Source organism: Mastomys coucha, unplaced genomic scaffold (genome assembly GCF_008632895.1).
Source record: "Mastomys coucha isolate ucsf_1 unplaced genomic scaffold, UCSF_Mcou_1 pScaffold23, whole genome shotgun sequence".
NCBI lineage: Eukaryota > Metazoa > Chordata > Mammalia > Rodentia > Muridae > Mastomys > Mastomys coucha.
This window is the reverse complement of record NW_022196906.1, coordinates 115,089,020-115,115,761: the sequence shown is the minus strand read 5'-3', so window position 1 is coordinate 115,115,761 and position 26,742 is coordinate 115,089,020. Positions and strand designations below refer to the sequence as shown.

The window sequence follows — 26,742 nt, the reverse complement described above, 5'->3', positions numbered from 1 at the left end:
CCATCTCATGCTCCATCATAGGGTCCATCCCCAAGGCATCCTGGCCGTATCCACCAGAGTGGAAGGAACGATAGCTGGGATCTGTGGGAGTCAGGGTCCACGAGACGGGTAAAGGGAGGAGAGAGACGGATTAACTGTGGGAAGGACATCTTTGCCAGGAACACTGCTTTCTAGGCTCCTGTTGTAAGTAATTACAAAGCCAGGCTTCACACAGTGCAGCACCCTGGCAGAGCATGAGGCAGCAGCAGCTTACTGTGCCTGACACCTCCTGAGAATGAAAAAGTCTGATCTGCCTGTCACAGCTCCTTGGATAGAGTGATGGCAGCAATAGCTTATGCTGCTCAAACTTGGGTAATTTTCCAAAAAGCTCTGATGGATCAGCTATGAATCACCCCTCCACCCCCTCTCCATTCTCCAGGACAAAAGGTATGCTGAAGGGTTGTGTGACCAACGAAAAGCCAGGCAACAGGGCTGGCAGGAGGAGCATGCACCAGCCAAGCCCCCTGTGCTCTACACTGCTGTAACTCTGGAATTCAGGGACCATCTCTAAGTGCAGCCACCACTTCCTCCAACCAGGTTCCCAAGCGTGGCCTAGGGGCTTTACGACATACCATCCTGGCGATATCCAAGGGCTTCTCCCTGGGCACCAATGTCCAGTCCAAGATCAGCAGTCTATATAAATGGGAACAGGAAGGACGTAAAATTTCAAAACCACATGTTTATAAATACAAGATCACAGAAGACAAAGACCTCCCACTCACTGAATGAGTACATACAATATGAGAGACAATGGCTGTTCCAAGGATACAGGATACAAGGAACATGGACGACTGCTCCAACAATGAATGCACAGTGGGAAATGGCAATGAGCATGAGTAGCTGGACTGGCAAAGCTGCCATTACCCAGAGGCAGCTGTGGGTAGGGAATGGCGAGGGCTCGGGTTGGAACACGTTACACTGCCTACTGACTCACCCCCACGACTCACTGTCTGAAACCCAAGAGTGCACTCAGCAAGCATCACACACTGAGATCTGGGCTCTAAAATACACTTCTAGGGAGATTTACTAGAAACAGGGATTCAAAGACGATCTGTACTGAGGACAAATTACTAACAAATTCAAAGAAAAGCAGACTGTATAAACAGCATATTGATAAACTGACTCTCAACTAACTGCTCAGCAAACTGCCTTCCCTCTCAGCCTTGGAAGACTCAGCCATATCTTACCTATGCTCCTGTGAGTTCTGAGGGAGACTGCTCATGCTAGCTGCAGTTAAGAGCTCAGTGAAAGCACTGACTCGTGCAATGCTGGCCTACCTCATTCCAAGCCATTGGCTCTGTCCTAAAGAGGGAACTGGTCAGCTCCACCGAAAGCCGCTTCTTGTAATCCTGTGGCTTGTCTTCAGACATTCGGAATAGGACAGCAGCTGCGTATGTTGCTGGAATAGAAAAAGAAAATAGCCCTTCAAGGCCAGGCCCAGCCCCAGTGCACAGGCAGCTAATGGGACTGGGCTCCTGTGCTCACTTACCCACGCCTTCGTTCCTGGAGTGGAGTAACTCTGTCAGGGGAGCTGTGGCTCCCTCAGCTTCAATCGCCTCTGCGGCCTCCTTGTCCTGAGCAAGTTCACAGAGGACCCCTGCAGCTACTCTTTGGATATTTTCAATGGGAGAATAAAGCAACTATGGAGAAAACATAGAAACAAGACCTAATTAAACCCAAAATAAAACATGCCACGTGCCCAACTGTGTACAAACTTCACTCATGTGGAGTGTCAGCAGCACCCACTTGGCTGTGGTTCCTATCTGTGTTCCCAGGAGAGGGCTGCTCTGGCAGAAAGGATTTCTAGAATGGTCTTCCTCCTAAGGCTGTAGTACCAATGCTCGTGACTGAAAGGGAAAAGGCTTCTGCTCTCTAACCCTCTCAGTGTTTAGGACTCTGGAAGGCAGTCATCTGAAGCCGACGTACCTGCACAAACAGTGGAATGGTATTGAGTCCTCGGATTACGATCCGGTTGTGAACATCCCGAGCGAGGATGTGGAGAGCTCCAGTACACCCTTCAACTATCTCCTCCATGCGGACACCCTCCTGGTAGGAGAAAAGCAGTTAGCAAGCTGGCACCCTCTGAGCAGCAGTTGCTGGCTACTTATTTGCACTGTTTCCAAAGGTCCTCACAGCCTGCCCAGTGCTCAGTAATGCAGGGCTCCTTCTGTTGAGTATCATGGAAGGCTCCTAGCAGCAGGCCTTCTCCCTGCATAACACCATGTACAGAGTGAGCAGCTTTCCTGTGCTGTGACTTCCACATCTGCAGATTCAACCAACCACACATCAAATGCAGCTGTACAAAAGCCTACGCCTGGGCCAAGCGCAGCTTGCCCTGTCCATTACTCCCCGAGACCCACTCTCACCATGCACCCCACAGGATCAGCATGACCCAAGGGGGACCACAGGCACTGAGGACAGTGACTGTTCAGTTTCCCTATCCTTCTAGTCCCAAAGTTGTCTTCCTCACTGCATGGAAGAGCACCAGCCTTCCTGGGAGAAGTGAGTGAATGTGGCCACTGTTACTGTTCCTTCCACTTGTCCTCTATTTGTCACGCGGATCTGGTGAGGACTTCCCTCAGCTATTCCTACAGTTAAAATCCCAGAGCTGCCAGGAGGCTGCCCGGAGACCACTCAGCAGTCTGTGTATTTGCTTTCTAATCTACTCTTATAGTCAACCTGATTTCTATAAGGACACAAAATTTTGCTCATAGACTATATAAGTGGCAGCACCTTAACTATGAGGCCATCCTATGGAGAGGGGCCAGAAACATAATAATAAGCAAATACACAAAACCACCAGCAGTATGGGGTTCTAAAACCTGTTGTGACAGGCTTCCTCTTGTTTTCTGATGTGGAGGAAGAACCTGATAGAGTTGGATACAAATGTGGCTGTGGTAGATTTCCTACATTGGCACATACATGCAAGATCTAACCCACATTAGATTAGGGTTACATTAGGGGACATTACACTCCATGTCTCCTTTTTAAGGCTGACCAGGTAAAATCACCAGAACTTGTCACAGTGTCTCTGGAAAGTAGACACAGGTTAGGTTTTTTGTTTGTTTGGTTTTTTCCAGTCATTAGCAGCCCTTCAGCAAAGGATGGGGAAGTAGAGACAGCACACGGAGATTGCATTCACCCTACCCCATAACAATAGCCATGTGTCACAAAGATCTACCTACCACAAATTGCTGCTGTGTTCCACCCATGGAGGTGCGCCGTTGGGTGTCCTGATGCGCTCGTACAAGCAGCTGAACTAGCCGTGGAATAGCACCCTGTTCTCGCAAAGGCGCGTGATTTGCTGGGCAAAGGGCAAGGTTTCGAATCAATCCAACAGTTGCCTACAGAGGAAAGAATTAGTAGACACACAACAAAGCACAAGCAATGCTGAGTTAATAGACGCCTTGGGCCCCACCACCCTACTCCCAGCCATCCCTCCCAGCAGACCACCTCTGTGCCCAGCAGTGCACCCTAATGACAGTTCACCTTTATCAGAGGCCAGTGGGATGGTGGGTGCAGGAGTTTAACCACAACAGGTAGTCCATAGTGAAGGCGAACGGCATTCTGGGCCATCTCAGCTTCCTGATGCCGGCTGGTCAGATGACGAAGAGCACAGATGGCAGGCTCAGTGATGTCCTCCCTGTCACCGGCACGAAGGACAGTGCGGACAAGAGCCTCTATGCCACCCACTTGGCACACCATCATCTTGTTTTTGTAATTATTACAAGTGAGGTTAGAGAGAATTCCAGCTGCACAGGTGACCACATTTATATCATCAGAACCCAGAAGCTGCACTAGAGTCCCAAGGAGGCCTTCCATCCCTTCCTGTTGAGACAAAAACACAGTGAGTTCAGGGCTCATGGAGACCCTAGCACCAAGGCAGCAACTTGTCCACAATGTACCTGCTTAGTCGCTGCATCTGAAAGGTTTCTCAGAGTCCAGAGGCAGTTCTGAACAAGTCGCTGACTCGGGTCTGTCAGATGGAGCCCCAGTGCTTGCATCCCACCTGCAAAGTCAGACATCAAAGGCAGGCCTGTTAGCCCTCAGCGTCCACTGACTTAAAAAGTCTCCTCTCTTTCCCCGAGAACTTTATTTCCTTCCGTTTTCTAGAATGTCACACAGCTTTTCTAGTCTACCTTTGCCATGGTCAAATGGCTGCTGTCGCCTTCTATTGTTTATGGACAGTTACCTGCAGGTAACTACCAACTCCTTTCATTCAGCTGCTTCCAAAATGACCCTCAGCACCAGGGTCGGTTCTGAGCTGGATAAAGCAGTTTGTGCGTGCTTTGTCGACCATCACTTGGTGTGCACAGAGGACAATACTGCAGTCCTCAAGTCATGAAGTCATGCAAGTGGGAAGGCAATGCCTTCAAGTCTGGAAGTACAGATGTAAACTGACGGGTAGACACCCTGGGACTCAGGAGTCAGGTAAAGCTGCACCGCTGTAGCTCTGTCAGTCAGGACTACTTAAGCCTGTTTTCCAGGATAGACTGGGAAACAGTGACAGGCTATATAACAAGTCACTTAAAACACACCTCTTTCTTCAACTGAAATCACTTCTGAGTGAAACACATTCTTACTTCCTTGTTTGTCCTTCACACTTACTTTGTTTCAAGCCTAATTAGACTTGCATTTGTCCCAACTATAATGTAGTCCACCTTCCTGATTTGATGAAGATGGTCACTCAAATAATTCCTTCCTCACAGCTTGCTTCCAGCTGCTGGCAGAGACCTGGGTTGAGGCTGATGCTCCGCCTTTGGTAAATGGCTGGCTACTTTCTTTATACAACTATTAACTATTAACATGCAACTTGACCCAAATGCTCATCAAAATAGCTTAGGAGATAGCAGGTCTGAGTGGTAACAACCCATTAGGCTCTTCTAAGCCACCCCTCTTCCTCCCTGTCATACACTCAGGCAGGTCCCCAGCTTTGACCTGCTCCCATGTCCCTCTTCTAAGCCGCCCCTCTTCCTCCCTGTCATACACTCAGGCAGGTTCCCAGCTTTGACCTGCCTCCCATGTCCTTCTAGCTGATGTCACCTTAAATAGCCTTCTTAACAAATTAACAAGGCCCTGAGGGCTCCACTTTGCCTGCAAGGTGCCAATGTTCTTGCCAAAGACCACTTCTCTGGTTTGCTCCTGTAGTCTCCTGGCTGCTAAGGACCAGGACTGTCCCCAGATCAAGGGCTTCTATTTACTTACTAGGTTTTCTAAGCCAGCTGTTTCCCTCAGTGGTTTCCACTGTGCAGCTATTGTCCTGCTCAGCACACAGCTGCCTCTAAGAACTACGGCCTCAGTTATCAACCTTGAGCACCTTTTGCAGTGTTCTCCATGTGTCACCAAAAACAGCAGTCACTTCTGTGCACCAGGGCCCTGCCTAGCTCATTACCTGATAACTGCTCAAGTTGTATTTGTACCACATGCTCCTTGCTCTATGACAAGGCTCACACAGCGCTCTACACCCAGAGAACATCCGAGCTCCCACGCCTCAAGCAAAAACAAGGTTGCTCCCTTCCCCTAAGAGCTATGCAGCACTCCTTTTCTGGGGTGGCCTCCTCAGTAGCTGTCACTGTTATGTGCTGTCCACTCCTGTCATAGCATACATTCCTCTGTTCTATTCTGAGACAAGGCCTCCAGGCCTGTGCACTGAGCTCTGCACCTACCTTTGTGTATTGTGCTCATCTTCACAAGACTAAGTAGGAACCAGTTGCCCACTGCTCTACAGATGAATGCATGCTAAGTGTGTCAATTACACTGCTTCAAGTATATTCAAGATACACACATCCATATCAGAATGACCTGGGGCATCTAAAAAGGCTCCATGCACATCCATCTCCAACTATCCTAGCTACCTATGAACATTATCAATCTACACATTTACATTTAAATAAGTCTCACAGACGTTCTGGAAAAACTGGCAAAATTAATATCCTTTTCCTCCACATGAACACAAGCCACGCATGTCTTGCCCATGGGTTCACTGTTAGCAACTACCTCCATAACTTGAAGTGTTCCCAATAGCCCAAAGATGGTTGCTGCAACCCTGGGCCTCATCCTCAGCACGTTTCTCTACATAATGTTTTCATCATTTTCCGCTTCTACTTGGGATCTGAAGCTTGGTTCGACAGCCCAGGCAGATGTTAGTTGCTTACTGAAAGGAAGCCAGAGAGCTGAAACTATTTTCTTGGGCCAAACCAAGAGGTTTGGACATAAACCATGTATTTTCTTTTTTATCTCTAGGGAGAACACCTTAACAACAAATCTCAAACCAAACCAAACCAAACCAAACCCACTTCTCTACTAAGCTGTACTCTATATTCACAGGGTTACTAGTGAGGCCCAACCTCACATTTACCAAAATCAAAATCAGAAACAAGCTTTATGGAGCAATGTGTTTTTGTTGTCTGGCACATGCCCTGCGAGTGATCTCACCAGCTTCCACGATGGCCGGCTTGTTGCTGGAGCAGACAGACAGCACCTTCAGCACTCTGCTTGTGGTCCACAGAAGCTTCTCGTAAGTGTAGGTCCTCATTATGTTTACCAAGGCCTGGGGTCCACCACTGGCCAGAATGATCAGCTAGAGAGAGAGGGAACTGTAAGTCCTGAGACCCAGCAAATGCTGGACAACAGTGCCATCACTGAGTTACTGTACATGGACGAACTTTAGCCAGCTTGCAATTAAATGGACTCTTCTGATCCAGTCTCCAAGTGGGGCCCCAGGTATGTAACTCCTGTGCTACAATTCTGCTCAAATCCAGGCACACCACCTCTCGCTAGAGAGATGGTTCAGCTGTTAAAGAGCACTGGCTGCTCTTCCAGAGGACCCAGGTTAAAGTCTCAGCACCTACATGACAGCTCACAACTGTCTGTAAATCCAGTTGCAGTGGAACCGGCAACCTCAGACAGACAAACATGCAGGCAAAACATCAATGTATGAAAAAAAAAAAAATAATAATAATAGTGATTTCTGGCCACCTCTCCACAATGAACACAGAGAAAGAGACCATGAAAGCTTATAGTAGTAGTGCAAGTTCTGTCAGAATAGCCAGTTGAAAATGGGCACTAAGAGCCCGTAGCTTCTGAGTCTTCCTTAGTCCAAATTCTGTCTAATGCTCTCTCTTTTTTTTAAGATTTATTTATTTATTTTATGTATGTAAGTACACTGTCGCATCTTCGGATGCACCAGAAGAGGCATCAGATCTCATTACAGATGGTTGTGAGTCACCATGTGGTTGCTGGGATTTGAACTCAGGACCTCTGGAAGAGCAGTCAGTAACCGCTGGGCCATCTCTCCAGCACCACACTGTGTCTCTTAACTGCTCTCTAGCACACCGTCCTTCTTCCTCCTCAGGACTGTGGATGTCATCCCTCTCACTGACTCCTCCTAAATCAAAGATCACCACAAGACCTCAAAACACGGTTTCCTCTGTACACGGAGCCCTTCCTCTCTGCCCAAGTGTAAAAGCTCAGGAGGCCTGCTCGCCATCCCTTCAATGCTTAGCACTGCACTATACAAGCACAGACTCAATGTTCACTCTACCTTGCTCTCTTGATTGCCATAAGCTAAGATCTGAAGGCAGTCTGTTGTAATAGCCAAGAATTTCACGTTTGTTTTGTTGAGCAAAGCAACCATTTTCTGCAGCCCACCAGCTAGGCGCACTGCCATTTTAGCTCCTTCCTGATGGAGCAGGAGATTGTGCAGTGTCGTGATGGCGTAGAACAGTACGGAATCCACTGGTGACCTGGGAAGACAGAGGAGAAGCTTTGTTAGCCATGCCAGCACACTTCTACTTCCTGCCTTCAAATTCTCTGGCCATGTTCTCTCACCCAAGCATTTTCACCAGTGCTGGGATGCCACCAGATTTAAAGATGGCCAGCAAGCCTTCACGATGGTGAGAAAGGTTGTGTAGAGTCCCAGCGGTACAACGAGCTGTTTCTACATCATTTGTATTCTGCATGGTGCGTACAATGGCAGACACCATCTGAGGAGAGCGCATGATGGCATGTCTGGAAGCTTCCTTTTTGGAAAGCTGATGGACCATAACAGCAGCTTTATTAACTACCACCTAGAATAAGGACGAAGAGGCATCTTTAGTTTCCAATCCTTGATGTGGGGCAGCCATTGGCATGCCCTTGAGTGCTTCCTTCAAAGTAAACTGAAGAGCAAGCTGCACCACTGCTTACCTGGTCCTCATCATTTAGCAGTTTTGTCAGCTCAGGAATTGCCCGTGTGGCAAGTTCCGCGTCATCCTGATAGTTAATCAAATTGACAACTGCATGTTTCAGCATCTGTGATGGTTCAGCCAAGCGCTGGACATTAGTGGGATGAGCAGCGTCAAACTGTGTGGATGGGATCTGCATGCCCTCATCTAGTGTCTCAGGGAACATGGCAGCTCGGACCCTCTGAGCCCGAGTCATGGCGTACTGACCGTCAATATCTGGAAAAGGTAAATCCAACACTCACTAGGTATGTGAGACTCCACTGCCCTCCACCTTTCCTCCAACCCACTCGTGCTGTGTCTGAGCCATCCCACAGCCCTGTCAAGAAACTTAATGCTAGCTTCCAAACCCAAATCCTTTACCAGCTACTTGCTCTTGCGTGAAGGACTGGGAAAAGCCTTGCTCCCACTCATAAAGGACTTGGGAGGTGTCCACATCTTCTTCCTCAGGATTGCCCTTGCCACTCAGGGAAGGAGCTGTGGTGGTGGCACCAGAATGGATTCCAGAATCCAAGTAAGACTGCTGCTGCCAGTGGCTGACAGCAGCTTTTCTGTCAGGCTCCATGGCCATGTCCAACTCCATCAGGTCAGCTGTAAAAACAGAGTATGTTAGTGTACTGAAAATACTACCTGAAGAAGACATCTGGAACAATGACCCATTGAAATACTACTAGAAAGGCAGTCAAAGAGTGCAGAGTGAGGGCCAGGATGAGCTCCATGGAACAGGGGTGACCTAATAGCACTCTGGCTTCAGAATTGCCCACTCATTAGATCCCATCAGGTGGCTTGCTAATTATTTCATCAAGACATTAGTAGTGTGCATAAGAGAACAAAGGCAGTCTGGCCAGGCAGCAGGGGCTATGAGGCAGACCCCACCCCAGAGTCAGCTAGGAAGCAGATCCTTTGCCATCTGTGTCACAAACCTTGAGTAGCCATTGTCCACGCAGCAGTGTCACAGCAGTTGTGCGCTGAGCTTCAGATGCCCTGAAAAATTCCATCAAGTCGTTACAACTCAAGCTTGATTTTAGCCAGGTCACTGTGATTCTGCTGCCTGTACTGCCCCCACACCAAAAGCCAGTTCGCCATGGCATACACTGACAATACACCCAGTCATGGCTCCATCACCACTGAGCTTAAGTAAGGGTTATGTCCATGCAGCTCTTCTCAGTAGAAACAAAGACTAGCCAGCCAAGAGAGCACTGGTTAAAGTCTAGCTGCACTATGAATCCTGAAGGTGTGCATGCCTTCAGGACACCTAAAAACCCCAAAACAAAGGAGGCAGTGGAGGTCTTTTAAATAGAACACCAAATTTTTATTAAACATACCCACTGTTTTTCCTGATATCACACAATTACTAATCACATCAGAATGGTGATTTATGCAATTTAAGAAGCAAAATTACTTTAAGCCAGAGTTTGAAGGACAAATAAAAGTACACTTGTGAATAAGAATTGTCTAAGTTCAAACAATGTTGTACACACCATGTCAACTAGTATGGATGCCCCTGTGATTCAATAGTGTAACATCTTCTACTGGTTGAATTTTAGTCTAAATTATGTCTTCACTTTGGTTTTACTGTACAATATTCAAGAAAACTACCAAATCACCAAGGATCAAATGAGAGCTTAAGGCTCATGACCTCTGGGCACTCTCTGAACAGACTCCATTAATGTCTGTCCCCAGCAGGCTGCACTCCAGCTAACCTAGTGAGTACTTACAATCTACAGTGAATGGATAGACACAGAAAGGACTCCTAGGGATGACTGTATTTTCAATTCATGCAAAGCTGTTTTTCACCATTTAATGAAGCTAGAACCTCCAAATACTGACCAATGTTTAGGAAGAGGGAACACACTTATCTTTTCCTATTTTCTGAAAAACTGTTCACTCTAAAGCCCGGGCTGGCACTCCTGCCTTGCTCACCCTCCTGAACTGAGACCACACCTGGATTCTATCACTCCTCCGAGGCTAAAGCAGGTAAGCTCAAGCTGGGCCCTTGTTTCAGGGTCCACAGTACAAAGTGACACACAGGTCAAGGGTGGAGACCACTACCTCAGGACCCTCCTACCCTAAAGTGAAAAGCACAACTGTGCAGAGGGCGCAGAAACTTTCCACCTTTAATCAACAATGATGCCCATTCCTGTGTGGAAAAACGGGTGTGGCCTCCCTTTGCTCACCTTGGGTAGAGCTGCTGTCCCCAGCCCTCAGGAAAGTGCAGGCCCACTGCCGCTTTGTAGAGGGGGACTTGAATCCTGTCTATATCTAGCTCCTCATGTGGGAAACACAAACAGGTCAGGAGACCAGGTGGTGTCACTACACATCAGGCTGCACAGTGCCCATGCTATACGACTCAAACACTTACCGCCCTGCCTGGTGTACATGGCTGGCCTGGTTATTTGAAACACAATATATAATAATTTTATGGAGGAAAAGCTCATGTTCTAAACTCAGTATCTGCACGTTTAGAGTTGTGAACACACAATCCATTAGTATACAGTCTTAACACCTAACATAGCACCCTACACAGTACATGAAAACCATCCCTGCTCCTCACAGCAGCACTACAGGGTGGAGGACAAATGTCCGCCAACAGGCAGAATGAAAGCAGGATGAAAGAGAGCTGACAGTTTTAAGCAGCAACATGCAGGTCAAAGAATTTTTTGCAGAAAGATCCAAAAATGGAAGAATTCTAAGCACTATTCCCCAAAACACCACCACCACCCTGGCCAGTCCACCCAAAAGTGGAGCAGGGCCTTGTCCAAAAGGAAACTTTTCCTCATCAGACTTCAACCCAAGGGCTGCTCGCTCCCTTCCAAGCACACTCTGCCAATTTCTTAAGGGACCAATCATATATTTCATATAACTGCCACTGTGGGAGATTCTTCAATATCAAGAGAAAAAGCTCAAGAAAAGCAAACTCAGCAAAAACATAGTGCTTTTTAAATAGGGTAAGGGATACCACAAATACTTTAACCTGGTATTCCCATGAAACTCAGAACCAAAAAACAGTAAGTTAAATATTAACCAAAGTTGCAAAATACTCCTGAAACACCATAGGGAAAGACCTCAGACATAAAAAAGAAAATGGCAATGGATCCAGGAACCAAATCAAGGTTTCAGAAAACCCACAGCTGTGTGAGAACTTGCCTAAGTGCTCATTCAGTGCCAGTGACCACAGGCTACACAGCTTCTCTTGCCTCTCCGTAGTCAGGAAGTAAATGTATGTTTTGCTTTTCCAGTTATCTATGAAATCAAAGACCACCTGACTTTATCTAAAAATGCCTCTTGTAGAACTAGTATAGACTTACAGTAAGGTTATTTTCCCAAGTTCCCATCAGGATAAAATATGGATAAGATCACTGCATAAGGCACATACATTATAAAACCACATGCCAACATTCACTTTTTAAAAAATGTATACGAGAACAAATCCAATTATTTCAAGAAAGCACTGCTCTAATTCTGGGATGCCATAACCTTTGGATTTATCAACACTTTACTAAGTGTGTTAAGTCTGAAAGCAGAGGTCCCTACGTGTAAACTACAGTTCTATGGCTTCCCTGCTTACGTTCTTCAGCTGTATATTCTGGAAAGAGTCTGAAATTTACCGCTCAAGTATTTTTTTTCCCAAATAAAAATCATGCGTGTCAACTGTTATAAAAACGATGAACGCCAGTCCCACAGTAAATGACCATAGAACTGAGTCCTGCCTCCTACTGAATAGTGAGTCAGTCCTTCTTCATGTGCTTCTTCTAATACAAGAACAGGATAAAGATCTTAACCTAGAAGAAAGTTTCTTAGCTAATTCTAACAACAGAAATGCTAGCAGCACTATGGGTTTTAAAGGATAAAAAGAACACTTTCTTAAGCCGTGCTTAATAACACTGATTGACAATGAACATGGCTCCAAAAACTAATAGAAAGTGAGTTAACACCAAGTCCACAGAAGGCACGGAACAAGCCATCCACTTCCCAAGGCCTTGTCATGATCAGCTGTGATCCCAGCCCACTTTACCAGCCATCCCTGCCTACCCACATTGCCACTTCCCAGCTCCCAACCCCACCCCGCAAGTGCCTGGCTGAAACCTAAACACTTGTTCTGTCTTGTCAAATTTTTAATATGGCACTTTATTTTTATGAAGTACATATATGCACTATACTTAAGTTCTTTGAATTTTACAATTATAACTTTGCATTTATTGTCAGCCTCACCAATGAGTACTCAAGATAGTACCAACCCTTCCTAAGGTAAACAAATGTTAAGATGGTCCTTTATGAACATCCCCAAGAACATCTTATTTAAAAAAGCAAGCATAGGCAAGATGGCTCAATGGGTAAAGGCACTTGGTGCCAAGCCTGACAACCTGAGTTCCGTCTCTCGCACCCAGGAAAGGGCCAACTTCCCCAAGTTGTCCTCTGATGTCCACATGTGTACAGGCACACATACAAGTAATGAAAAATACAATAAAATACATTCTTTTAAAAAACAGACACTAGCACAAGATGACACCCAGCAAGCATTTCAGCATGGGAGGTGGGCCCCATAGCCCCAGCCCAGAGCTGAGGAGCTGATGAATGCTCAGGAGGGAGAGTGGGGTTCCTGAAAGAATATGGACTCCAGTAATAGGTCAACCATGTTCTAATGCATAGCCCACACCCTGGAACCTGTGGGTCACTAACAAAAAGAGGACATGAAAGCTGGAGTTTTCTGAGGTGGTTAGGTAGGCCTGGGAGGAGTGAAGAGAAAAATTACAAAGTACATTATATACATGGAGGAAATTCTCAACACTAGCAAGTCTTTTAGGCATCTTTTCCCTGCAGCTCATCAGTGCTGACCAGTGTGTGACCAGCAATGCTGTCACAGACACACAACAGGCGTCACACCAGCTGCTTCAGTGAGGACAGTGCCAGCTCTTTAGCAGGTTTTATATTTTATTTTAAAAATCAGATACAGTAAAACAGTATCACCTACAAAACATTTATTAGTCTGTAGTGAGTACATGGGTGTTTTGGTGCAGTATCATCTATACCTTACATAGAACTAAATACAAACAAAAAATAGGCATTAGCATTTCAAATAAATATTAAAGCTCAATGTTATTTTGAAACAATCTCTGTACTTTTAAACCTTTGCAATTATTAAAACGGAGCCATCCTGAGGGGAAAACCACTCCTCTCAAACTGCATGTTTAAGGTGGGCAACACCTGGAGCTCAAGACTCTCATGCCCATCAAGTGTGTTTTGTAATTTAGTAAGGGTTCAATATAATAACAACTTTAAAAGTAGCCATTATAATCATATGCAGAAAACAGCCATCAAGAGAAAGAAAGCACACAGGGGAGTGGGTGCTGTTCTGTGCACTGGGAGGTCTTGCTTTCTAACTAGAAAGGGGCCATGTCAGATGGGAGTGCCAGCTCTGGAATCTGGTTAGTTCAATGTACTCAAATTCCAGACTGACTTCTTTATTTAAATAAAACCACTCTACTCTGACTCCTGAAGCTGATGTAGAGAAGCCACTCCAACACCTGTCCACCCTGCTCTGCAAGCCTCCCTGAGCTCGCTCAGTGTTAGCATGGCTGTGAGGCTTACTTACAAACTTACTTACATGCTCATGTTTCTGAGGCACAAAAATTTTTTCTCATTTTTCCACAAAAGAACACAGAAATGGAAAGCAAGTCTTCCAACCACCCAGAAAGAGCTAGAAGACTTGATGAAGCCTTCAAGAAACTGCTAAAAGTCGTCCTCACCTGCACCTCTCTACAGTAAACACACACCTACATTCCATCAGACACCATTAAAAGGTAAAAATCAAACTAATGTAGCCATTAGGTATGTGTTAAAACTGAAGGCCACCAGAAAGCATAAAGGATGTGGTATACCCTCATACATCATACACACCTACCAGTTAAAATGCCTGGGAGCACCCTACTACCTATATGGTAATTTTTAAAATAGCATACAGGAAACATGATTAAAGGCAAACATACACAGCACACAAGGAACAGGACTAAATAATCTTTACAAAGGCACACCACAGATTACAAGAAACAATATTTCAAGGAAAAAAACAGAATTGAGCAGTAAGACCAGTGAGCCTCACATTTACGGCCATTTGCCTGTCTCAGATGACCACAGTTAGAAAGGTGAGTGACAACCACAGCCAAGAGGGCTCACTAAACTGGCTAGAAGCAGAGCTAGCACTGTCTATCACTTAATAAGTTAAAACCTCATTTGTTAACGACAAAGGAAGCAGAGGCATTCCACCTGTATAGTGTAACAAAAAAGGCTGGAAACTATATCCACAGGACTGAAAAAATAATCTATATGTTAATATTCACCCAGTGGACAAACTAAGTACTTTCTGTTACTGGTATCACAATATTGAAGAAAAAAGTCAAGTTAAGGCCATATAGCTTAAAAAAAAAAAAGCCTCTATTTTTTTTAAATATTTATTTTATTTTATTTTATTTATGAGTACATTGTAGCTGTACAGATGGCTGTGAGCCATCATGTGTGTGGCTGCTGCTGGTATAATTCACTGTAGCTGTCTTCAGATGCACCAGAAGAGGGTGTCAGATCTCATTACGGGTGGTTGTGAGCCACCATGTGGTTGCTGGGATCTGAACTCTGGACCTTCGGAAGAGCAGTCAGTGCTCTTACCCGCTGAGCCATCTCACCAGCCCTCTCTATTTCTTTATTAAAGAATGTTTAAAGACAATATATTTTGACCATGTTTTTTTTCGTCCCCCAACTCCTCCCCACCCAATAAAAGGGAGACCTGAGCTGCAAGCCACATCTTAGCAACAAGGTGCCACCATAGTGAGGTGTCAAGGAGGCTCCCCAAGGCAGCATCAGCCAGATGGACAAAGTTGGGGCACAGCACTCTGGAAGTGGACAAGCATAAAGGGGAACTTAATGCAGGCAAGGAACCAGCCTGGGCATCAATGAAGATGCAGAATAAAACTCAAAGTGAACCAGGAGCCACTGAACAAGTAATATGACTTTTGAGTCAGAATTTCCCAACTCTCCAGGGGCTGGAGCCTAGCTGAGACTCCACCCCAGAGTTCACATAAGAGGAGACAGCAGGCTAACCAGGAAAGTAGTTACTGTAGCCAGTCAGACAAGACTCCCCCTGCACATAGGTTTTACATACAACCTGCAGAACCAATACAAATTTGAAACAGTGTCCTGCATGCATGTCAAAACAGGAGAAAATCGGATTAATGTCCAAGAATAAACTCTTGTATTGGACATCCTATTCTATGTTAGCCAAATACTGAGACAGAGCATTAAAGCTAGTTGACCTAGCACATGGCCTCTGCAGATGCAGAAACCACTACTATCTTGGTTCAAAAGGCAAAACTGCTAAAACATAAAATAAAAGTTGTATTCCCTCGGGGTACAGGAGTGGGGGAGGTGATGACTGTTTTTCTTAAAGCCAGTTCTTACTGATGTAACCAAGTCTTGAACTCTGAGTTTCCCAACTAATGAACTATGCTTTTCAGTTCAAATCCTGATCTGTCTGTAGCTTAAGTCAAGCCTTGTCCATTCAAACCCACTTCTTGCTTCTCCAGAGTTATTGCTGGCTAAGTCAGAACTTCAGGTAAAGAAATCCTAGTCAACTCTCCATCCCCCACAGTAACTGCAGCCATACCCATGGCCCAGTGTTTCTCAGTGCTGCACACCCCACACTCCACTGTAGCTCTATCCTGCCCAGGAAAGGCCAAACTGCATTTCATCCAGGGCATATGCAGTTATCCCACACCCAGGGCATATGCAGTTATCCCACATCCAGGGTATATGTAGTTGTCCCACACCCAGGGTATATGCAGTTATCCCACATCCAGGGTATATGCAGTTATCCCACATCCAGGGTATATGCAGTTATCCCACATCCAGGGCATATGCAGTCAGTGCCAGGACTCCAGAATACTTTCCCACCCTTATGAAAACATCTTCCTCATCTGCACGTGTTACAAGTTTCTTTTCCTGTCAAACAAACCAGAACCCTGGCTTTCTAAACTTCAAGACATGCACTCAGGGGACTGAAACTTCACCTTCAGTTTCTAGGTCTACAAAGTGCTCAGAGTATATTACACCCAAATATTTGATAGGCTAACATGCTTATCAGAAAATAAAATGTTGTATTCTGTGAAGTATGGATAACAAAATACTAAGAGGGTGGATATGCACCCAAAGAACTCCATTTCTCACTTTCACTTTTTGTGTGTCCAAGGCAGCTCTGACCTCAAGAAACAGGAGCAAGCAGGAGTTAACCTGACAATGTATTACACTCTCACTGAGAACAACAGCAGGTGATTTTTTTTTTTTTTTTTTTTTGATTAAACAGACTAAGACACAAGAGGAAGAAAGGGGTTTTGTTGTTGTTGTTTTTCGAGACAGGGTTTCTCTGTATGGCTTTTAGTGTCCTGGAACTCACTCTGTAGACCAGGCTGGCCTCGAACTCAGAAATCCACCTGTCTCTGCCTCCCAGGTGCTGGGATTAAAGGCATGCACCACCACTGCCCGGCAAAGAAAGGGTTTGTAAGTGAGTTAACAGGTTACTACTCTTAGTTGTTCACATGTGAACCTTCAAAACAGGTTATGTGAACATAAAACTGGACAAAATGACCAAGGAAGCCACACAGTTTTATTTGAGAAAAAGTGTTTCAGGCTATCAAGTATATAATAAATCATAACTCGGGTTCAATATATGTAGGACTTTTAAACCCTTTAAAGACCAGGAAGATCTGCAAGTATGCTCAGGTGTCCCACACGCTAGTCAATCTTGTACTTGCTAACCAAGAGCTGCCACAGCCAGGAGATGATACAGGCATGGCATGGCACTCTGTGTTACACGGTGCTGAAGGACAGCAAAGACAAACCAGCAGAGACCACGCTTCACAAGCAGTGTCAACTAGTAATACATTCACAAGCAATGCCATAGCAACACACAGAACCCAAGGGGTGTGCTGGCAAGAGACCCCCAGCAGCAGCTGCTCCTTAAGATGGGACTCTCTTTACCCAATTGCTCCAGCAGCCATGTCAAATTGAACTGACATGTCACTGTCTAAAAGGCTTCCAGAACAGCAAGCCTTATAGCTATGAAGTTCCCTGATACTTAGAGTATTTCAGAAAGCGAATATTTTACTGAGAATGTGACTGCATTTTATTACTTTGATACAAAGAACTTCAAGAATCGCCCCTCGCCTGTGCTGTAGTGTGAGTCCCCAAGCACGGTGAGTTGTCACCTGGAGCACACATCAACAAACACTCCACTGGTGCTTTATTTTGTCAATCTTGTGATCTAAAAGGCATAATAGTTTTAAGACATAAACATCGTAAATATGACACAATGATTCCCTTCACCTATTCACCAAACATTTCGCATCCACCACAGGTTCTGGGGATGGTCCCACTGAAGAGCTTCCAAAGGCTTTCTGAAGGGTAGCTTTCAAGCTGGGACCAGAAGGTTCGGGAAAGGAGGCACCATGAAGGAAGGAGCAGAGCAGAAACACGCAGGGAGCCTCACTCCCTGTGCAAGGCCCACACACTGGCAGGCTCTGCTACCCTCTCAGAACCACACTTTGAGCTCCACTGAAAACCCAATCACTGAAGTTCTCCAGTCTGTAGGAGGAAGTGGGTGGTTTGTTTGCTGGATAACTGGAGTCTTATTTTTCTTCTCTTAGAAAGGGTCTCACTATGTGACCTGAACTTGCTACATTGACTGGCCTGCTTCTGCCCCGCCCCCTTGTACTGGTTCTCAGCACTGCTGACAGGACAGCTTATCCTTGCTATAATTCACAAGCCTGTAAGAAAGAAGGGACACCAGTCAAGCAGGCACAACAGCAGCAGGTGACAGTAGCTCAGACCTGGGCAGTAACACTAGGCACTATCGCAGCTCGCAGGAGCAATACTTTAGAGTCAGTAACAAAACTGAGTATAGGAAAGAAAACCATGTCAGAGGGATGAAAGATGAATACTGGAGCTCGAGCAAGGAGGTCTGGTAGGGAAATGGTACCCATCTAAAGCCACACTGTCTGGGGGTGGGGGGGCAGCTACCACTTATCAGTGGCTGAACACTTAAGCTTAATTTTTAAGATATTAGTTTTTCAGTGATGCAGCTCCACTCTAAGTGTCTACCAGCCACAGGTAGCTAAAGCTCCATCAAAAGACAACATAAACCCTGTTCCCACCACCACGGGTCTAAGCAGGAGCTGAGACAGTGTGAACTGGAGGGTGGTTTAACAGTGTGAGGTATTTGCAGATCTCATTGTCAGGAGCATTAGCTGAAAGCAAAGAAGGGACAAGGGGGATCTCAAAGTCCCTGTCCAGTTCAAATTACAGAAAACAGAGGCCTGTAAGAGGAAAGGTGGCAATACATACTGCTTTACAGGCCATTTTCAAACAAATGAGAGAGGATGGTTTGGTACTGTTTTCAAAACAGGGTAAAAGGATGACAATGGGAAGGAACACTGTGAGTCCACAGCGCTTCTCAGTCGGAAGGAGACCCAGGGTAGACAGACCGGTCAGCACGGGAGGTCACGCTACTGGTGCAGTCCACCTCTGTACCACCTCTGGCTATGGCGCTGAGTCCATTTAAGGGGAACAAAGGCATCAACTACAAGGCCTCAGCAGCCAGAAAGCCACATACTAAGGTGGTACAGCTACAGCAAGAAAATGATGGATGCACCTGAGAGAAAAGTGGATAAGACTTGCAGAGAATTTGAACACTGAGCTGGGAATGCGAGCAGGCGGGGTCGGTTTCCAACTCACTGCTTGAGGTGTCTATAGCAATGCACTATGGTAAAAAAAAAAAAACAAGAATTTACAGAAGAGAAATCAAGGTTAGGGTACATTTGCAAATCAGAGCATCTATTTAAAGCTGGGTCGTGAGTAGGAACCAGATAGGGAGGGTTCACTTCATTCACCTCAGCCACTCCAACATAGGTCAGAGAAAGAAAAGAGCCAGGGAGCTGCCAAAGCTAAGGGTGTAGATAGAAAGCTTGCCCAGGTATGGCAGACTCTTAAGTCAAGTTCCAAGCAATTGTAGCAACTGGGCTGATGCTACAATAATTGAAAGGAGGCCTAAAACACGAAACATGGTGGCCATTGATACAAGTTAGAGGGGGGCTGTTTAAAAATCATTAGTGCTTTAAGTCACAGCATGTCCATATGCAGACAGCAAGAGCCAGAGAAGCACCAAAGAGCAGAAGAATGAGCAATGGCGCCCTTGTTCTGGCCACATCCACAATGATCATCCGTGCAAGGGAATTCTTCCAGTTCAATACTCTTAGCAATGACAAAGCAAGAACAAAGGTGAGTGGGGATGGAGGAAGTGGTGTGGGTCCCCACAAGGAAGGTAAAGAAACAGAGGCAGACTGGGCATACGGTCGCAAGGGGCAGGCTGTGGGGTCCAGGCTGAAGAGCAGGGAAGCCTGCGAGAGCACATGGCCCCAGAAGCCGAGTATTCTCTAGAGGACTGGGAGGCTGGGTGCTTGGAATGAGATGAGGAGGGCAAAGCTCTGAGTATGTGACAACGGGGCTGTGGGGCTGAACTGAGGGAGAAAACAGTATTACTAGAGGAGTCAAAGAACTATGAAATCAAAATCCCAAATGTAATACCATGAACAGCTTTTTGTCAGAACATAAAACAAAATGTCATCACAAAGTCGTGCTGGAGATGGGGTAGCTAAACTACACAGTAAAAACAATGTCAAGAGTCGTTTACATTCTAGAGTCACCCAATAGAACCCACACTACCAGGAAACAATTCATAGGCCAGACCACACAAGTTGACACAATTCTTTTTTCGAGACAGGGTTTCTCTGTATAGCCCTGGCTGGCCTTGAACTCAGAAATCCTGCCTTTGCCTCCCAAGTGCTGGGATTAAAGGACACCACTGCCCAGCTAACATAATTCTAAATGTGTATTACAAGGAATTATGACTGGCCTAAAGGAGACCAAGACAGTGAAACAAGTGCTGACGAAGTGTTCCAGGCAGAAACCTGAAATGTAGACATCATCAGGGCGGTGTATAATTTGAAGGCATCAATATCAAAGTTTGGAGTCTGACACAATGATTGATCCCAAGTTACAAGACCCTTGGGTCCAGTGGCCAAAAGTATGTAAGAAGGTTTAGGTAGGACAGCTGTCCAGAAAGCAATATGCCCTTTACTGTCAAAATGGCCCCTTGATGCAGTGGGTCAGGTCATGGGTTCCAGCTGTACCTCTAGTTGAGGAGGAAAGGGTAGGTAGCCAGTCTTCAGAGAACTTTCAGAGAGAAATATGAACTGTGACAGAATGGCAATTAAGGAAAACCGAAGCCCTTGAGCACATGGGCAGACACTGTACGAGCAGCCCCTCAGAAGACCCAGTTTCTTCTGTTAAGTGATTACAGCACCCTACTTAGCCAGCCTCCACGGTGTAGGCAAGGTTGCCTCCAGCATTACCACCACCACCTTGTGCCCTCCAGAGTATCTGTAACTCTTCTTGTAGATTTCAACTGCAATTTCCTAGACAAGAACAGGATCAGACAATGTCCAGAACTTAAGGACACAGGAAACATAACAGCACACCTAGAGGTAGGTAATAAAGGCCTCTAGTAGAGTTAACAGACATGGAGTCACAAACTGGCTGACTAAAAACCTATAATACACTCCAGCCATGGCGGACCTCCTCCTTCCTCCCAAGCCTGAGAAATTCTCAAGTCCTGCCTCTCTCTGCCCTACCCAGCCATTGGCTACCGAATCTTAATTTACCAATCAGAACCAACTGGGGGCAGGATCCCTCAGTGTCTACCATGCAGGCACTGTAAGCAGTTTGGGGACCAAAATTAACATTTTAATACAAGCAGGGATAGGTCAAACCCACTACAGTCAACAGTGTTTAAAAACCATTCAAGAAGCCCAGTGGTGTGCACAGGGTTTACTACAGTGTACCCAAGCCTGAGCCCTTGTCACTCTAGCTCTGGAAGGGGGCACAGCTCTTCACCTGCTTAATCTGTATTAAGGAAATGTTGGAGACAGTTTGCAGCCACCACCCTGTAACCAATTCTTACTCTAACCTAAGTATGAGATCTTCAAACTGCACTCCCAAGACATCTAGCAGTGAACTCTGTTCCTCACATCTTATGTGGCTGATGCCCGTAAGCATATATTCACTTATGGGTACACATCACTCATCTCTTCAGCTATTGCAAAGTCCAATGCTACACATTTTTAAGTTGGCCTCAACTCCAGCTTTTGTACCCAGATATGGTCTCTATGATGGGAGGACTTAACATGAAATAAAGGTTATAAATCACAGCCTCTTTAAAACTGTTAATGTATCTGCTATAGATCTACTTTTAAAAAGAGTATCAATGCAAAAATTCAATTAAATCACAAATAAAACCAGAATAAAAAATGGGAAGTGCTTGAGGCAGTTTCCAATGGAATCTAGATCCAGTGGTTCTCAACCTGGGGGTCATGACCCCTTTGGTGTCCAATGACACTTTCACAGGGACCACACAAGACCATCTGATATTTACGTTACAATTCATACCAGTAGCAAAACTACAGTATGAAGTAGTGACAAAATACTTTTATATATGGGTCACCACAACATGAGGAGCTGTTAAAAGGTCGCAGCATTGGGAAGGTTGAGAACCGCTGCTCTGGATGGTCACAGCTCTCCTATGGCACTGCGTCGTAGGAGATGCAAAAGCACAATGCTGATCTGAACCAATGCTGATCACCACAACCAGGAACCCTCTAGAACACTACGAGACCCTCGCAGGGTGTAGCAGTGCAGACCTTTACAGCAGCTGCAGGAAGACACGGGACTGTGGGAGAGGGGAAGTGTTCTAGGACAGATGCACAGACCCAAGTGTGCACATGGTCAACACAGCTACAGCACTGTCCTCAGTACTTCTGTTGTTTGTTTTGACATGGTCTCCCGTACTGCAGGCTGTCCTCCTGTCTCAGCCTTCTGTGGTGACTTGCAGGGTGAGCTATACCAGGCTTACCTGTTGCTTTTGCAATACCAGCTTACTACTCCGAGTTCAACCAAATTCTGCCACATAAACAAAGACCACTTCCACAAAAACAAATTGACCAAGAATAATGCTCTGCTAATATAAAACACGCACCTGACCTCCACCTCAACACTGTTTCTAAGTTTGAGATTAGCCTACTACTACACTCTGCTTAGAGGCTTCTAGTGAAACTAGGCAACAGCTTAAAGAAGCTGAGTGGACTGGCAGACATGCACACAGCATCTGCGGGGGTTCCCCAGCATTCACCTGACATGCTGAATTTGGACACTGAGGATCACATGAAGAGCTGGACTCAAGCTACTTCTCCACCAAGACCCATGGCTTCACTCGCTCTGGGTAGTTGGCTAGGTTTCCAGCACCAGGCATTTCCCCCCCGGTTGAACCGGTTCTCCGTCCAATTAAGAGAGCTGCTGGTTACCCCAAAGTATGCAATTCCATTACTGCACCCCTAGGGTTTATCACACCACAGCGTGTCATGGCTGTGGTCTGAAGGCGTCATAGCTGCGCAGGACTGCTGGTGGCCTCCCTCCTTTGGAGCCTCGTGCTGTGTCTTCTGGCTCCATGAGAGCTAGGTCAGGTAAAGGGCATCCTCTAGGCCTTGGTCTGAAGTCTCTTCAGCAATAGGGACTTACCTTCCACCTCTTGGGGGCAACCAAGGGTAATAGTAGTCTATTAGCTATGTTCCGGAGTCGAGTGACAGATCTGGCCAACTCAAAAGAGGGCTTTTCCTGCCTAGAAGTGGGGTTTTGTTTGTCTTCTATATTTGAAGGGAGCACTGTCAGTCCAGTTGAGAAAACTGCATGTTAACTATGTATATTTGTACATATACTATGTATGTTTATAAATAACTGTATTTATACAGTTATGTATATTATAGATTTTAGGTAGGTAGTTAACAGTATAAGAGACATGCTAAAGTGGGGGGAGGGGCAGACCATGGAGCCTCAAGTCTATACACAAGGAACTACAGACAACTAAAGTTAACAGTCTTCCCTAAAGAAGAGTGCAACTGGTTATCCAGTACCAAATGGTCAGCTCTAAAAACACAAACCTAACAGGCTGTCATTAGGGGTGTGCCTGCATGCGTGTTAACAACAAGCATAACAATGATTTACAAGAGGCCATGAATTTGAATGAGAGCAAGGGTATATGGGCGGGTTTAGAAGAAGAGAAGGAGAAATGATACAATTATTTCAAAAAATAAGAGAAGTAATTTTTAAAAAGTCACATTCAAATGTAACAATGCTCCCTTAAAGCAAGAAATTTGTATTCATGTTTCCATGAGTTCTGAAGGCTAAATGGACCACCATCTCTACACTATTTGATTTTAGCCTGTTTCTGAAAAGCAGAATCCAAAAACAAAATTTAAACTCTCAAAAATCCTTCATAAACTTACCATTTCACTTCAGAAAGTAACTCAGAATATGCTTCACTCTCTCTATTAACCTGGCTGACTTGAAACGGCATTTTCACAAGCGACTGAACGTTACCTCATGGGTGGGAAGTCTATAGAACCAAGGCACTGAGCGTGCCACTGACAACCTTCAGCCACCAGTACTGCTCCTACTTCACCAGAGGGAACTACACTTGTATTTTACAGTGACAGATCTTCACTGGGAACTTAAGAATTTCACCTCTGTACCACATCGTCATCTTTTACTCCCTGAGGCGCCTGAGCATTTGGTGTCTCATACTGTAAGCACATGTGCCCTAGACCCCGTTTCTCAGAGGCTGCTACCCTCCCATGCCAGTCTTTTACCTGGGAGTTCCTTACAGAGTCAGCAGGATCCATTCCACACAAACTTGCAGAGAACCAAGAAAAGTGACCTTTGTTCTGTCCACCGGAGGGCGCTCGACACGACTAGAGCACTGCCGTCTCAATTGAAACTGGAAAATGTGTCTTAAGAGACACAACTAAGTTCAAAACAGTGGCTAAGTCCTACCAGGACTGCCCACTTCCTTTAAAAAGCCTTTCTCCCCATGGAAGATTAGATGCTTTCTACCAGAGTTCTACGCAGCTGATAAATCAGGGCGCCTATTAAATACAAAGGAAGCTTTCTTAGGTAAACAGGAAATAAAGACCTTTCTTGACACAAATCACTTTTCATTTTGTAAAACTTGTTAGCTGACCCAGGAATCACACCGCTAGAGAGCAGCATGTCAGGGCATCCTCTCAGGACAGAGGCTGCCTCCATGGGCCTCAGGACTGAAGCAGCTGCTCCTCTGTTTTACCCTCTGAGGCATGAAGATGTCTTCAGTAAGATTGTTTTAAATAACAAAGGAGTTGAGGTGGCCACAAACAAACAAACAATCAAAAAACCCCAGGAGTTAAAATGTCTGTCCGTCTGTAATGTTTGTACAAGCTTGTGAACACGGTTCACCAGGTTTTGTCCCTCAGGTATGCTTATGACCAAGGATACTAAAAACTTAGTAGGTGCAGGCACTTCAGCACTGGAGTTCAGCTGACTTGATCTACTTTCACTGTCCACTTCCTGCTTAGAAGTATGGCAACAAACAATCCTTAAACATACCACCCCACCCCACCCCTGCACAGGATCTTGTCCATGCTCCGCCCTGCATTTATAAGCAAAAGGGCTCCACCAGTTTCTCTGAGCACACTTTTCAAAATACACTCCAACTAAGAAAGTTGTTCCTCATCCTCCACCTTGGTGATGGCATTCTGAGAGCAGCGCTAAGGCTTCACTCACAATTTCTATTCCCATCGTCTCTAGAGCAGTAAATACCTCCCTTTAGCTGGAGACATATGATACCCACTATACACTCTCTAACTAGTATTCTCACCTGGGGGTCCAACAACCCTTCTCTGGGGTCACCTAAGACCATGGGAAAACACAGACACTTACACTATGGTTTATAACAGTAGCAAAGCTAGTTATGATGTAGCAAGGAAATAGTTTTATGGTTGAGGTCACCATAACAGTTGAGAAACTGTTTTAACCGGGTGGGTCGGTCGCAGCGTCAGGAAGGCTGAGAATCATGCTCAGACAACAGTTGAACTCTACTTCTTCATGCCTGCCTTCGAGTAAACGAGTCCCTGTTCTGGCCTGGTCTTCTGACAGACTGTGTGGCCCAGGACTCTGGCCCAGGCAAGCTAAGCTTTCCAGATAGACTGCTTCCTCGAGGACTTCAGCCTGGGAGGGTTTGTTGTAGAGAAAGATCTGCAAGTTTCCAACTTCCCTGCCACCACGAAAGGCCTTGTCCTGACTCGGCCTTCAGGACAAAGGTTAGATCACAGAATGACTATCCCCAGCACCGTCATCAATGCTGTCTGCTGTGAAAGGGCCTTCTCAAACAAACCTTGGGGGCACTTCGTTCTAATTTCGAGAATTTCTAAATGTTTAAGGTGAAAGCGAACTAAATGTAACAGCGGGCCTTAACTCAAATAAAGTTTGAGCCCGACATACAAAACCGAAATACAAAGGCCATAAGCTTAAGCAGCTTTAAATTAGAACCAAGAGAGCAAGCTCTTTCCCGGGACGAGGAGTCTGCCCCCAGACGTCTGCAAGCCTCAAGTAAACAGCGAAATGGCTTCCTAAATCCCAGACAAAACGCTTCACAACTTGGCCATGTGAAAAACATGAGGCAGACTTTATCAAAGGCAAAGCTGCCGTCTCTTCAGCTTGCTGTCTGGTCTAAGCCACCATTATTCATGGCACAAAGCTCTCGTTTCACTAAAACCACTCCTCGATTTCCTCTCGCCGACCTCCGCATACCAGCAGCCCAGCCGCTCTCCATTCAGAGCTCAGGTCCCGCGAGGGGGGGTGCGGGGGGCGCGGGGGAGGGGAGCCCACAGATGTCTGGAGACCCGAGCCCGAGACAAAGCTGCCCCGCGGCCAGCGGGCTCACCGGAGCGGGCCTGGGGTACGGAACTTGGGAGCGTCGGTTCCCAGTCCGGTCCCCCAAACAACGCTCGGAACAAGTCGCCAGGCTCCCACGCCCCGGCGGTCCGCGCTCCGGCCACTCCACCTCGCCCAGAAAGCAAACGCGCCGGGGAGAAAGCACTTGGAGCGGACCCCACACTTACTGGCTAAGGGCAGGTCCCCCCTCCCCGCAAGCCCAGGCTTCGGATCCCCCCACCACCACCACCAGGAGTGTGGCCAGTGACTCCTCCACGGTCCCAAATTCCCGCCAGGACCGCGGCCCCGCGGCCACCAACCCCACGCGAGTCCGGGACGCCACCCTCCGAGAACACGCTCCTGACGCATCCCGCCCGCTGCACACCCAAGTTTGGCGACTCCACGGTCTAAAGTTGTTTGGATTCAAACTCACAGTCAGGTCGTTGCGGGGGGAAGAAAAAAAAATTATCTGTGCGTGCTCCACGAGGGACAGGGGGGACGCGCGCCAGGTCCCGCGTCCCCCCGGCTCCGCGGGGCCACGGAGGCGGGGCCCCCGCCCACCCCGCCCCCGCGGCGGCCCCAGACG

At 46.3% G+C, this 26,742-nt stretch overlaps 1 protein-coding gene across 1 annotated transcript in view; it reads right to left on the bottom strand.

Annotated features, from left to right (window-relative positions):
• Position 1: 1 nt before the first annotated feature.
• Ctnnb1 (catenin beta 1) overlaps positions 2 to 26,742 on the bottom strand; it is a gene marked incomplete at its 3' end in the record, with an annotated part of 30,133 nt that continues 3,392 nt past the window's right edge. The window contains exons 2-15 of the mRNA XM_031345748.1: positions 9,185 to 9,245; positions 8,625 to 8,852; positions 8,227 to 8,480; positions 7,870 to 8,108; positions 7,583 to 7,784; positions 6,475 to 6,619; positions 3,945 to 4,048; positions 3,529 to 3,867; positions 3,225 to 3,383; positions 1,966 to 2,085; positions 1,529 to 1,679; positions 1,317 to 1,438; positions 612 to 672; positions 2 to 81 (exon numbers count right to left, since the gene is read on the bottom strand). Of these exons, the coding sequence (XP_031201608.1) occupies positions 2 to 81; positions 612 to 672; positions 1,317 to 1,438; positions 1,529 to 1,679; positions 1,966 to 2,085; positions 3,225 to 3,383; positions 3,529 to 3,867; positions 3,945 to 4,048; positions 6,475 to 6,619; positions 7,583 to 7,784; positions 7,870 to 8,108; positions 8,227 to 8,480; positions 8,625 to 8,852; positions 9,185 to 9,197 (2,217 nt within the window). The remainder of the gene's footprint in view (positions 82 to 611; positions 673 to 1,316; positions 1,439 to 1,528; positions 1,680 to 1,965; positions 2,086 to 3,224; positions 3,384 to 3,528; positions 3,868 to 3,944; positions 4,049 to 6,474; positions 6,620 to 7,582; positions 7,785 to 7,869; positions 8,109 to 8,226; positions 8,481 to 8,624; positions 8,853 to 9,184; positions 9,246 to 26,742) is intronic.